This window comes from Hylobates moloch, unplaced genomic scaffold, assembly GCF_009828535.3.
Source record: "Hylobates moloch isolate HMO894 unplaced genomic scaffold, HMol_V3 SCAFFOLD_24, whole genome shotgun sequence".
In the NCBI taxonomy this organism is placed as follows: domain Eukaryota; kingdom Metazoa; phylum Chordata; class Mammalia; order Primates; family Hylobatidae; genus Hylobates; species Hylobates moloch.
Window position 1 is genome coordinate 25,862,551 of NW_026652299.1, and position 14,365 is coordinate 25,876,915.

The following is a 14,365-nucleotide window of genomic DNA, read 5'->3' on the forward strand; positions in this document are numbered from 1 at the left end:
GCAGCAAACCACCATGGCACATGTATGCCTACGTAACCTGCATGTTCTGCACATGTATCCCAGAACTTAAAGTAAAAAAAAAAAAAGTCATATAGTTGTGAAGTTGAAAGAACCTCTTCTAAACTGTCAGTACAAAAGACATTTTCATTAGCCATGCTAAAGGAAAGACTAAGTTATTTTTTATTTTCTATAGGAATATTTCAAAATCATTGGCATATGACAAGAAAAAGAGTATACAGCAAACAAAAAAGTAGAAGGTATTCTAGAGGTATGTCAGGCAGTTTGATTAATTAATAAAAATATTGTTATTTTGCTGGATTTTGTGATGTCAGTGCTATTTGTATTAGTTTTTTATTGCTGTATAATAATCACAAAGTTAGCAGGTTAAAACAACATACATTTATCATTCCATAGTTTCCATGGGTCCAGAATTGGAGCCTCAGCTGGGTCCTCTGCTCAGAATTCCACAAGGCTCCAGTCAAGGTGTCAGCTGGGGCTCTGACCTCTTCTGAGGCTTGGGGGTCCTCTTCCAGGCTCCCTAATTGTTGGTAGAATTTAGTTCCTTGTGGGTGTAGGACACAGGTGCTCAGATTCTACAAGTCACCTGCAGGCCCCTGCCACATGCCCTTTCCACAGGCAGTTCATACCATGGTGGCTTGCTTCTCCAAGGCCAGCAGGACAGTCTCCAGCCAGCCAAGACGGTCTTATAAAATGAAATGGAATCATGGGGGTATTCCCTTCGCCTCACTGAGAGTCACCGGGGGGTGAGATCGCTGGAGTACTCATCTTTAAAATTTTATAATGGATTACGATTTCTCATTCTATGTCAACATTTACTTTAATGTCCAGTATTATGTGTGTAATTTTGTATCTTAAGGAAGGGCCCCCATAATGAATAAGCTTCAAACCCAAACCTGGATATCCTCCTGGGTCATGCTCCCCATGTCTTATAATAAGACACTTTTGTGTTTGATAGCTGCTTTTCTTTATCTTATTCTGATAAATCTAATGTAATCTGCTGAATTTCCCCAAAACATTTTTGCATAAGAGAAGCAGGTTGGGAGATCTGCATCTGCTTTGGAGATCTTTTGTTTGTTTTTGCTCAAAAACTTCTAATTTGCTTACTAAAGCTTTTTTTCCCCACTATAACAGAGGTTGGGGAAGAGGGGGTGAGTAGGGGAATTAGGATTAGGGAGATAGGATTAGAGAAGTAGTTGTTAACAGAGGCAAGAAGGGGGATTTTGCTTCCCCAGGGAATATTCATAAGTGCCTGGAGACATTTTTGGCCATCACAGCTTGGGGGAAGATGCTGCCAGCATCTAGTGCGTGGAGGCCAAGGATGCGCTCAACATCCTACGTCACACAGGACAGCCCCCAACAAAGAATTAACCAGCACAGAATATCCACAATGCCACTAATGAGAGGTTGAGAAACCTGCGTTAGAGGCAGAGCCATGGCAGATCCCAGGAGAGAAGATTCCCCTGCAGTGTTAGTGATTGAGAGGCCCTGGGTTGCCAGTTCCAAGAGCAAAGTTCAGATACAGAGCTGGGGTCGGGCACGGTGGCTCATGCCTGTAATTCCAGCACTTTGGGAGGCCGAGGCGGGCAGATCACCTGAGGTCAGGAGTTTGAGAACAGCCTGACCAACATGGAGAAAACCCATCTCTACTAAAAATACAAAATTAGCTGGGTGTGGTGGCGCATGCCTGTAATCCCAGCTACTTGGGAGGCTGAGGCAGGAGAATCGCTTGAACCTGGGAGATGGAGGTTGCAGTGAGCCGAGATCGCACCATTGCACTCCAGCCTGGGGAACAAGAGCAAAACTCCATCTCAAAAAAAAAAAAAAAAAAAAAAGATACAGAGCTAGCACTGCTGAGGAGACTAGGAGAGCCTGGTCTGGAGGTTTCCGGGGGTGTGTGTGTTGGCGGGGGAGGGGGGGTAAGAGGAGGGGGCAGATGCATGCAGAAGATTCGGGAGTTTTTTCTCTTCTTTCTGCTCTCTTCACAGAGACCAGGGAAAGCTGTGCCTGGCCTTAGTCTGTTTTTCTCATGGGCTAACATATTTGAGAACTGGAAAGTGACAGTTACTGAAGAAATTGTAAAATAAAATTGGGGCAAGGAAGGAAAAAAATGAAGTGATGTATGTTTGGGGGAGGAGTTCTAATTGATTTTCTAAAACGGTGCTAATAGAAACTTCCTTGTGATGAAAATGTTCTGTATCTATACTGTCCAATACATGTGGCTATTGTGCATTTGAAATGTGGCTGGTGGCTACTATATTGGACAGAATGGTTCCAGAATCATAATTTTTTTAGCTCCAAGAGACCTTAGCAGTACTTGTCAAACCTACCTGATTATAGAATTTCCTGGAGACTTAAAAAAACAAAACAAACAAACAAACAAAAAAACCTCCTGAATAATATTGGCGGAGTTGGAGAACTGGGACTTTTTCAATGGTGCTCTCCTGGTGGTTCTGCCGCATGGCCAGGCGTGGCAACTCCTGCCTGAGAGATCATCTAGTCAAGCCTGATTTCACCGTAAAGGAAATTGAGCTCTATGTTCCAGGAGGTCAGCTGTCTAAATCAAGCTTGTCCAACCTGTGGCTCAGGATGACTTTGAGTGCGGCCCAACACAAATTTGTAAACTTTCTTAAAACATTCAGAGATTCTTTTTGCAATATTTTTTTTTTTTAGCTCATCAGCTATTGTTAGTGTTAGTGTACTTTATGTGTGGCCCAAGACAATTCTTCTTCCAATTTGGCCCTGGGAAACTGAAAGATTGGACGCCCCTGGTCTAAAGTCTCCTGCACCATTCAGACTCTTTGTTCATAGTGCATGCTTAACCCTTATTTAAATTTTTTTAGCTTATATGATGGAATTTTCATGAAGATTAGATTATGGAAGGAGCCGTAGTCCCAGAGTCTTTATTCTTGTCTAAGTTCTGACTTTGATCTTAAGCTCTTTATGCTCGGCCTAGAATACTCGTTTTTGCCTTTTTTGGGAGAGTAAGTTTGGGGATAGAGAGGCTTTGGCAGCAACTGTTTCAGACTTTCAGTCTCTGGCAAAGTCAGCTTAGAGGAATGTCAGCTTAGAAAGAAGGGGTCTGCGTGAAGTTTGTCTTAGACTCTTGTGTCTTGGGCTTCTGAAATGAGCCATACAGAGCTCTGCAAGCCAGTAGGGGATACCTACGGATCATGCTAATGGATACAAAGACTTTGTGATTTTCCATTTCCAGCAGAGCAATGTAAACATCAGGGTTGTAGTGGAATGTTGGGGTAATCAGCATACTTTTCATTGAGTACAGAGGTATGTAGGTACAGCAGGACATTCTGACTTCTATGTCAAAGGAGCCAGTGGAACTCTGGCTGGCTTTATCCTTGGAAGCTCAGAAATATACAGTTGAGATAATTTATGGTAGAATTCAGAGATTTTCAGGGGGCAGTCGTGTTTTGGATTTTTTTGGCATGTATTTTTCTTTTTGGAAAGGAGTTAAAAGAAGTACACTTGAAAGCACAGGGAAGTTTTCACATCTCTATTTCCAGATAATTTATTAGTACACATTGAAGAGAACCTAATACTAAACATGTCTTAATATTTTTATTTTTGGGTAGCTGTTAACTGACAATACAAGGCTCTTTTTAACAGTCTTCCTCAAATAACCTTTAATTCACTTTGACATTTTTAATTCCATTTTTAAGTTAAAAAATTTTTTAAATCACAGCCTTATTAAGATGTAATGCACACATGAAATTCGCTCTTTTTAAAGTGTACAATTTTATTTTTTTGAGATGTAGTTTTTCTCTTGTTGCCTAGGCTGGAGTGCAATGGCATGATCTTGGTTCACTGCAACCTCCACTTCCCAGGTTCAAGTGATTCTCCTGCCTCAGCCTCCTGAGTAGCTGGGATTACAGGCGTGCGCCACCATACCTGGCTAATCTTTTGTATTTTTAATAGAGATGGGGTTTCACCATGTTAGCCAGGCTAGTCTCGAACTCCTGACCTCAGGTGATCTGCCCACCCCGGCCTAAAGTGTACAATTTAATAGTTTTTTTTGTATATTCATACAGATGTGCAACCATCACCATTATCTAATTTTAGATCACTTTCATCACTCCAAAAAAAACCAACCTACATATTAGTAGTCATTCCCCGTTACTGCTTCCCCGTCCCACCCCTGGCCTCTGGCAACTGCTTTCTGTTTCTATGGATTTGCCTATTCTGGACATTTCATATAGATGGAATCATACAATATGTGGCCTTTATGTCTAACTTCTTTCACTCAGCATCATGTTTTGAAAGTTCTTCCATGTTGCAGCGTGCGTTGGTACTTCATTCCTTTCTCAAAAACCCACACCACTGAAAGCCTCTTGGTACACTGTGTTAGTTCGTTCTCTTGCTGCTGTGAAGAAATACCCAAGACTGGGTAGTTTATAAAGAAAAGAGGTTTATAGCCTCTTTTCTTCCACAGGGCTGGGGAGGCCTCAGGAAACTTACAATCATGGCAGAAGGAGGAGCAAACATGTCCTTCTTCACAAGGCGCCAGGAAGAAGCGCAGAGCGAAGTGGGGAAAAGCCCCTTATGAAACCATCAGGTCCTGTGAGAACCAACTCACTATCACAAGAACAGCATAGGGGTACCGCCCCCATGATCTCATTGTCTCCCATAAGGTCACTCCCCCAACACATTGGGATTATAATTCAGATTACAACCTACACGATGAGATTTGGGTGGGGATACAGAACCAGACCATATCATACATCTTGCCAAATTACTTTTCAGATGAGTTTTGTACTTCTGTTATGAACAAGAACTCCAGTTTCTTGATATACCTAATGTTCAATGACGAGTTAATGGGTGCAGCACACCAACATGGCACATGTATACATATGTAATAAACCTGCACATTGTGTGCATGTACCCTAAAACTTGAAGTATAATAATAAAAAAAAAGAACTCCAGTTTCTCACCCTTGCAGGTGTTTGCATTATAATTTTATACTGACAATAATATTGCCAAGTGTTCTGCTCTGTGCCTGGTTTCCTCATCTGTAAACTGGGATATCTGCCCCTATTGTTTAAAAACAAAAAATGGCAAAATGAAGCTATAAAGAACAGAAATGTTATGTAAAATGTTACTTCTATAGTGTCCTGTTCATAGTGTGAAGTGCCCATATGTGGAATTTTGTTTTTTGGCAGATTTTATTCCCCTTAAGACCCTGTTAATTACAGATAATGTTTATTTCCTCAGTTTGTAGAAGACTATGAACCTACCAAAGCTGACAGTTATAGAAAGAAAGTGGTTCTTGATGGGGAAGAAGTTCAAATAGATATTCTGGACACCGCTGGGCAAGAGGACTACGCAGCCATTCGAGATAACTACTTTCGGAGTGGGGAAGGGTTTCTTCTTGTCTTCTCAATCACAGAACATGAATCCTTTACAGCAACTGCCGAATTCAGGTATGTCTGAAATGAAATAGCAGAAGCCCCCAGGAAGCTTTTTGCCTTTTCTCATATGTCTTAGGCTTATAAGGAATTCGGGACTGAGCATACTAGGAGAGGGCTGAGCTTGTTCTCAGGAATAATTCTGTCTAAAGAATCTTCTGGGGCTTTCTGAATCTTGGCACATTATAGACCATGATGATTATAATCTCTTTGGGCTTTCCTGATCTGTGATTTCTGAATAAAATAATTTTAAGAGTCTTATTGTCCCTGAAAACAATGAAGCTATTCATATACTCAAGAACATATAATTTTGTTCCTATAAATACTCAGAGATTTTCATTGATAAATTAACCATCTATCCTTTAAATAATTTTACTAAAAAAAGTAGCAGGTTTAGTCTGTTTTGAAGGTTATGAAACAATGACTGGAGAGTGAAAGATGTGAGTCAAAATGACCATTTGCTGCTACTTAAGGACTTTTAGCACAGTGGAGGGGCGAGAACGCAGCTTTAGAGTCAGGAGACCTGGTTTGAATCCCTGCCTTGCCGCTCACTGACCATGGGCAAGTTTACTTAGTGTCGGGATTTTGTTTCTTTCTCTGGAAATGCACTTGTGAGTTGAGAAATGAAATGAAAGGATGCCTTAGACTGTGAATTTCATGTGGGCAAGAACCTGGCTACCCTCCATTGTCCCCTGTCACAGTGTAGACACATGGTGCTTCCATAATGAGTAGAATATCCATTGTTACTTATTTTAAAATATGGCAGCTATTCTCCACGAAGGTGTTAGAGAAGAAAGAAAAAGAAAATATAGCAGTGAAAAATACCTTAAGTTCATTTTGTTATAAAGAAATAGCCTTTTGGGCATAATTCTTATGCTCTATAAATGTCTCTTTACCCCATGCCCTTCCCATTTCTCCTACATAATTGTGTTTTAAAAAATCTGTTCTTCTTATAAACATATCTATCTAGATGACTTTTTAAGAAGCAGATCTAGAGTTTAGTAGGGAACTGAAGAGAAAAAACCCAAAAATCCAATCAGTTTTTTTCATTCTTTAGCAAGTTCTGGTCTGACAGTAAGGTGGTCAACCAGAGGTGAAAAGGAGAAAGCTAACTGTCCTTCCAGAACTTGGATGGAAGCATCACTGAGCCAGGGAGGCCTCGGTTGAGCGCAGGTCACCCAGCAGGGCGAGTGAAAGATAATAGGGAGGTGCCTCAGTGATGCTTCATAGCTCCAGGCTTCAGAGTCGAAGAAGACCTACTTTTCTGGAAGCAGAGTGCATGTGGTGCAGTGACCAGTTAAATGACTATGACTCATTATGAGAAGTTCTATTAGTTTTTAGACATTTCAGACCTTCCTAAGGGCTGCTGTGTTTGAATGTAGCCCATGTATTTATAATTGTTTGCATCTGTGTAGTCCTGTTTTTAATGCCTCATAGAAGGTAAAACAGGACAGATGCACACACTCTCTTCTTTTCTTCCCTGTCCCGAGCCTTTTGATTTCCTGTTGTTCTGTGACTTACTTAGAAGGGAAGTGGGCAGGAGAGTCCTCTGCAGAGGATATGGAGAAATACAGGTATTTCAAGTGCCCCTTGTCCTCTCCTCAGTCACCACACATGCACAGATAGCACTCGGGCGTTCTCACAGAGTTGGAGCAGGGCTCCCCTCATCGTGGAAAAGGGTTTTGGTTGTTAGGTGGAAACAGAGATCCTTAGAAGAAAAAGGACAGATGAATACCTAAAACCTGAAAGAAGGGGAAGTTCTTCTTACTTGACCTCTGCTTAGGTTTCTCACGTTGTTAGTAACAGAAGAATGCAGGTTGATTATCTGAGCCCTGTGGCTAAACTCAATCACTTTACTTCATGCCTGTTAGCAGTTTTAAAACAGCATTTCTGTATTATCTTCCAAATAGAAAGGCCCCAATATAAAATAACCTGTGAATATGCTGTCTTCCTTGAAACTTTTCCTGGAAAATATTTTATGAACTAAGATAAATAGGCTTGTCATAAGAGACCAGAACTTGGTACTCCCATTTTTGGATCAATACGTTTATCAATGAGGTAATTTTGTGTGCCCCTGCAAGACTAATGAGCCAGAAAGCTATCAGTTTTTATTGTTCATAGTTTATATTGATCACATGATCACGTGACTTTAAATGTGTCATGTTCTTTGACCCCAGTTCAAATGTAGGGTATAACAAGGCTACACAAAGTCAATTTCAAGCATCTTTTCATCTTTTTTAGTTTGTCTTAAAATATTTGATATCTGGCACTTAAATTGACTACATGGAAATTTTAGTTTTTTTTGTTTTTTTTTTTTTTTTTTTGTAGATACAAGGTCTCCCTATGTTGCCCAGGCTGGTCTTGAACTCCTGGGCTCAAGTGATCCTCCCTCCTCAGGCTCCCAAAGTACTGGCATTACAGATGTGAGCCATCACGCCTGGCCTAGAAAATATTTTTATTATTGTGAAATGTTACCCTATACCATATAAAAATCAATGCAGATCTCTACTACATTTTTGAAGGGGACTCTTTTTAGAATGTATTGGAATATAAAAGTAGAAATACTCTCATTGGACCAAAATAATGGAAATGGGGTATTTAATTTTTTTAAATATTTGGTTTTGATTAGTACTTTCAGATAGCTGATAATTTTCAGTAGACGTAAAATTTAATGTGCTATGAGTAATGGTATTTTTATAGAAGACACTTTGGAAGTACTTTTCCGTAGGGCTTGTAGTATTTCCTTTCATTTTTTTCACTTTGTAGTAGAAAAATGATACGTATTGGAATGTGATTACTGCCTAACGTATCTGTCTCAGTTCTGTGGCCTGTAACATTACTGTGTCTGCATAGAAACTGGGGGTGGGATGACATACTTGTCGTGTGCACATGCAGATCTAATCAAAGCGGAAGTTTCAAAACAAAACAATATTCACCTTTCCTACTCGAGATTCCCTTGGATATTTCTGATCTGTTCAGTTCTATTCTATAATCTATTTCATTGAGGGGGGGAAGCTGCTGGTTGTGACCCACTTGATTGGTTTTGTGATCCACTAATAGGCTGCCACCTTCCGTATAGAAAACACTGGATTTCATAGCTTTTATGTCACAAAGAAATATTTTCAGGGGAATTAAGCATTTTGTGGAGATAGTTCCCTTAACTTGTTTTTATTGCAGAGATTGACCATTTTTCTTCTTTTTTTTGTGCATAAGTTGGGGACCCTGTTGTGATGCAAAATCCTGGGCTCCTATCCAGACACCTACTTCTGTAAGACTGAGCCCAGAAATCTGCATTTGTGATGAGCATCCCAGGGGATTCTGATGCAGGCAAACTGAGAAGCAGACTTGGAAAACACTTGTCTCGCTCATGACTGCCTCTAGGGAGTGCTTTCTCAGAACATGCCCTAAATCTAGTGATTTTTTTTCCTTCTGCCTTAGGAAAGCCTTTTATTTTAGATGGGTTCACAAAACTGGGGTTCGTTCTTTAGTTTTTTAGCTGCTGTATTTTTGGTGTAACACCTTAGGGAACAGATTCTCCGTGTGAAGGCTGAAGAAGATAAAATTCCATTGCTCGTTGTGGGAAACAAGTCTGACTTAGAGGAGCGGAGGCAGGTGCCTGTGGAGGAGGCCAGGAGTAAAGCCGAAGAGTGGGGCGTGCAGTACGTGGAGACGTCGGCGAAGACGCGGGCCAACGTGGACAAGGTAGGCGTGCACTCTGTGTGTTTCTCAGAAACAGACCTGAGAAACAGCAGAATGGAGCCATCTTATCTGCTGGGTTTTAGGGAACCATTCATGAAAACTACGTGAAGATTCTGATTCCTATGAATGTCTAAGCCATTATCATGATTATAATGAGAAACATTGAGAGGATGTCACCCTGTATTTCAGACAACTCACAGAACCTTTCACTTTGTCATGAGGCTTCATTAGAGTATGCTTAATGTGTTCTTTTGGGTTTTTCTTTTTTGAGACAAAGTCTCACTGTGACACCAGGCTGGAGTCGTGTGATCTTAGTTCACTGCAACCTCTGCCTCCTGGGCTCAAGCAGTCCTCCTACGTCAGCCTCCCAAGTAGCTGAGACTACAGGTGTGCACCACCACACTGGCTGTTTTTTGTGGGGATGGGTTGCCCAGGGTGGTCTCAAATTCCTGGGCTCAAGTGATCTGCCTCCCTCAGCCTCTCAAAGTGCTGGGATTACAGGTATGAGCCACCACACCCGGCCGACTATGCTTCCTGTTGGTGTGGTCCTGGGAAGGATGGTGGGATGAGGCCATTGGTTTGTGAAGGCTGGGCTGGAGGGATGGACATCATTAACTTCCGTGTGTGCTCTCACCTTCCACAGCCTTGCTCTTCAGGAGCAGGGTGGGCGGGCCTGGCTGCTTCTAGGAGGTTCCGCTGGAGGTGCCCTTGAAAGATACGTGGAGCTTCTTGATTTTGCTCATGGAGTTATTGGTCAGATTTGTTCTTTTCACCTTACTGTTCACTGACAGAGCCATGGTGTTCCGTCTTTGTAGTGTGGTCTCTAAATAGTATTTGCTCTCAGAAATCAACTCTCTGGGATCTCTTTTTTTTTTTTTCATCTCTTATCCTATCCCAGCATACTTTCTCATTCAAATCTCTGAAGCTAATAAAAGGGTGACCTTGAGTTGACAATGATGAATGCTGACAATTTGAAAATCCACCTATCAGGGATTGCTATTGTTAGGCCTTTTTCTTTTTAAAATTAAGGTTCAAGGTGGTTGCCACACAGCTAAAATCTTAACGCTGTACCTTAAAGATGAGGCTTTCCTTCTGCCTTGACCTCATTCACTAGCTCTCACTGCATATCCATGTGCTTGTAGAATCTAAGCACATAGCACTTTGGCTGCCACACAGTGGGCACATCTGCTTTTTGTTCTGCGGCATCAGCATCTGAATCTGTTTCTCTTTCTTGTGCAGAAACATTCCCCTTTGCTTCATTACCTGACAAGGGAGAGATTTTTATCCAAGCTTTATTTTCACTTGAAATGATGCTAGAAGAACATTGGTATTTAGAATGTTGGTATTAGAAGGGGTTTGCTTTAGACGCACTTTGGCAAGATACATCTATTTGTATGTATCATACATAAAAACATGTATCTTAGGAGACATACACATGTAGGATATATATACATATAGAATACATATATTCTACAACCTAAGTCCGTTTAGTTGTAATCTGCAATGGGAAGCACATGTTCCGTCATCAGCTTTTCTTTATATTGTCATCTCTCAACTCTTACACTCTTATATTATTGTGCTACTTAAAATATTTTTATTAAATTATTTTCCAGCTGTGGAAACCACACAGGAAATCCAGAAATATGGCTCATTTTAAAAAAATCAGGGAGACTCTCTCAGCTTGGAACTGTGGATGTGTATTTCCTGGATGGGTTGCCGTGTCGGGGGTCTGTGTTGTCATCTCCCCTCGTCTGCTGAACCAGCTTGACCTGCCAAACAGGAATCAGCAGAGACTTATGACTGGCAGCATTGTATTCACTTGTAAAGAATTTATATGAAAGGTGTGATAAGATCAGCCCATGAACAACTTTGTCATCATTTTAAGTTGGACGCACTCCATTCCCCTCCTCTTGTCTTTTGCTGTTAGGACAAAAAGACAAACCTGTAGCATTTGAAGCTGTTCACTGTTGCTGTCTCGGGCAGTGCTTTCCTGAGAGGCTGGCAAGAAGGGGTGTTTGGGTTGGCCTGATCTAGCTGGGGGCTGGGGTTGGGGGTGCTTTTCTGTGCCTGGAGCTAGTGGTAAATGCATGTGGAGCCCCACACTCCAGAGGCTTGATCTTGCTTTTCACCAAGAAGAAGGTGTGACCATGAAGGAGCTTGTGGTTTTGTGTGAATGTCTGAAGGGCTGTGGTCAGTCCCACACTTGCAGTCTCCGTCATTCTCTATGAGAAATCTCAAATGTCTCTTCGTAGGGATTCATATTTTGTCTGCTTGGGTATAATCAGTCCTCTGGCATGATTGCTGGTAGCAGAGGGCAAAACCCAAACTACAATGACAAAAGGATAATCCATATCTAAATAACACACTGACCTTCAAAGGACAAGTCTCATCAGTTCTTGATAAAGTTCCTCTCAGCTGACATCACGAGGGTCGGAGGAGTGGTTGTTCCTGAGATTGAGGGTGGGGGAGTGTGCGTGGGGAGGGATAGGGTGGCCAGAAGGACATCTCTCATCCTCCGTCTTCTCAGTCCCCTAGTGCAGGAGCTTTAGTTGTTGATGCTTTACGCCCTCCTCCTCCCATCCTACTGCCTCCCCAGGGCGGCTGTTGTGGAGTTAGCTGGGAAAGCTGTCGTGCATAATGATGTTCCAACCTCCGTGGGGTCCTTGTAAGGATTAAATCAGATGCAGGGGTGTCAAGAGCACCTGGGAGCAGGGACTCATTATGGCATTCTTCCCTTCCCTGGTGGTTGGAAATGCTAGAAAGTCTGCTTGCTGTTATTACTCTCAATATTTGTAAATTTTATAAATGTATAGATCTGTTATATGCAAAAATACGTCTTACCGTTCATCACACTTATTGTAATATTTTATCATTTTGAAAGCAGCTGTTAGGCCAGGTGCAGTGGCTGATGCCTGTAATCCCAGCACTTGGAAGGCCGAGGTGGGCCGATTGCTTGAGCTCAGGAGTTCAAGACCGGCCTGGGCAACATGGGGAGACCCTGTCTGAATTTAAAAAAAAAAAAAAAAAAAAAAAGCTGCCATTGCATGGCAGTGACAGTACAATGACTCTGTCCTTGGCTTGAGCAGTTGTGTGATATGAGCAGTTGTATGAGAGATGTTTGCTTTGTATAATTAGAATTTCTTAAGGTTAATTTTTCTTATTTGCCCCAGAGCTGTTGTTTCTGTTGACATATGGTTTATAAAAATCAGTTTGACTTTATGCTTTAAAATATAACTACATATCCTGCTTAGTCAAATTATTTCATTGAATCCTTAAATGCTGTGTTCACAGTGTCAGGTTAACAAAAGAAAAAAATCATTAAATGGCTCTTTCTTCACTATTCTTTTTACTCTTTCCTCCTCACCCCCAGGTGTTCTTTGACCTAATGAGAGAAATCAGAACAAAGAAGATGTCAGAAAACAAAGACAAGAATGGCAAGAAAAGCAGCAAGAACAAGAAAAGTTTTAAAGAAAGATGTTGCTTACTATGAGTGTCAAGGTGACGGATGAAGCCAGCTGCTCCTAAGGACACAGGGCCGTGTTGGTAAAGAGAAGGCTATGGTTGACTTCTTGCTTGTGCTTCCCGCTCTCCCCAACTTCATTCACTCAAACTTCTTTAAATGGGGAAAAATATTTGTGACTCAGTGGCTGCAGAAGAAATAACCCCATGCAAGTGGAAGGGCTGCTTTGTCAGGAGGTTGTGGAGTTTCTTTCTTCTCCCCTTCTTCCCTCCCAAAAGCTTAGCTATGTATAAAATGCCACAGATAGGAAACAGCTGTTAATTACAAAGAGAAAGAATTGTCATAGCATCTTATTTTGTTCCTAGTTTTATAACATTACCATCCTTTGTTTTGAACTACAAATGTTGTAGTGGGTTTTGGAGGAGGGAGTGGAGTAAGATGCCCTCCCACTTTTATCAGTTTAGTAATAGTACTGAGAAAAATCCCTTCAGCTCTAAAAACACTGAAAAATCCACCGATTTTTTGGGTAGGTTTCTTGGCAATACCCTGTGGATCTGAAACAGCTAAAAAAATGAATTTGAATTGCGCCAAATAGGTCAATACCAAGCTTCTGAATCCTCCTCACATATGAAAAGTGAAAGTTGTGAGTTGTTTTCCTCTTATTTAAATATTGGCCTATTATAATCTGTGTTGGTTATTTTTCTCCTTTAAGCATCCTGATTTTTATGTAGGAACTTTTCTTTGGCAGACCAAGTGAAGACTCAGGAATGGTGTGCATTATAAATGACACACGTTTCCACTCATTTACATATTTTTAAGTTCTTTGGCTAAGTCCTCTCCTAACTGCCCGTCCTCTGGTTAGGCCCCTTCCTATCCACTAGTGGTGAATGCATGTGTCTCTCTGATCAGCATCACTGCACATGGAGGTCTAGTGAGCCTCTTGCTAAGTGTCACACACACTCTTCCCAAAGACGTGATGAGTTAAAGTTGTATTCTGAAATCATGAAGCCAGAGCCTGTGCCAGACCTTCTGCTACCTCTCATAGAATTGCTCTGTAATTCTAAATTTAAAATTAGAAGTGGAGAGAGATAAGCCATTGCCCCTTTGCCTCTGAGAATTGGCTGCTGTTTCTAATATAATTATTTTCTAAGATAGCCAGATAGAAAAAGATTTTCATTGATGAGATATTTTTAAACTTTCTTGCATCAGTATTCTAAACTGAGCAAACTGAAAGATTTTCATCAGGAAAGGAGCACTGTGGTAAAAGCCCAGTATTCACATTTTTTCCTATTTTTCAGAAGTGACATTTCATATATAGGTGCCAAAAGTGAATCGGGGTGCGGAGAGCGGGAACTTTTTGAATTTATGATTATCACAGAGATTGTAGAAATTATGATCTGACTGGAAAACAATCCTGTATCCCCTCCCAAAGAATCATGGGCTTTTTTTTGAATAAAAAAGCAGACAAATAGACTTTCTCGGGATTTCAGCCTTTTAATTTTATCCTTTTGTCATACATGTGAAATGCAAGTACTGAAGGAATGGCCAGTTATTCATTATTCTTGTCAGGCGTTCTTCAATATCTGACAAACTATTTCAATTAATACTTGAGTTGAGGGAAATAAAATGGTAAGTATCAACAGTCATTTAAACTTCATCTTTCCTCTATCTCTTCTTAAAATTTAAAAAGTTGAGGGTAATGACACTCTTGAATTTTTGAAACAAGATTTTTGTTTTCATCCTAGTTTGCCATCCATTTGATATCAGT

At 41.0% G+C, this 14,365-nt stretch overlaps 1 protein-coding gene across 3 annotated transcripts in view; it reads left to right on the forward strand.

Moving 5' to 3' along the window:
- RALB (RAS like proto-oncogene B) overlaps positions 1-14,074 on the forward strand; it is a 40,760-nt gene extending 26,686 nt beyond the window's left edge. For all 3 annotated transcript variants that reach the window (XM_032145725.2, XM_032145726.2, XM_032145724.2), the window contains exons 3-5: positions 5,245-5,453; positions 8,963-9,140; positions 12,508-14,074. In XM_032145725.2, the coding sequence (XP_032001616.1) occupies positions 5,245-5,453; positions 8,963-9,140; positions 12,508-12,627 (507 nt within the window). In that variant the 3' untranslated portion in view covers positions 12,628-14,074. The remainder of the gene's footprint in view (positions 1-5,244; positions 5,454-8,962; positions 9,141-12,507) is intronic.
- Positions 14,075-14,365: the final 291 nt, after the last annotated feature.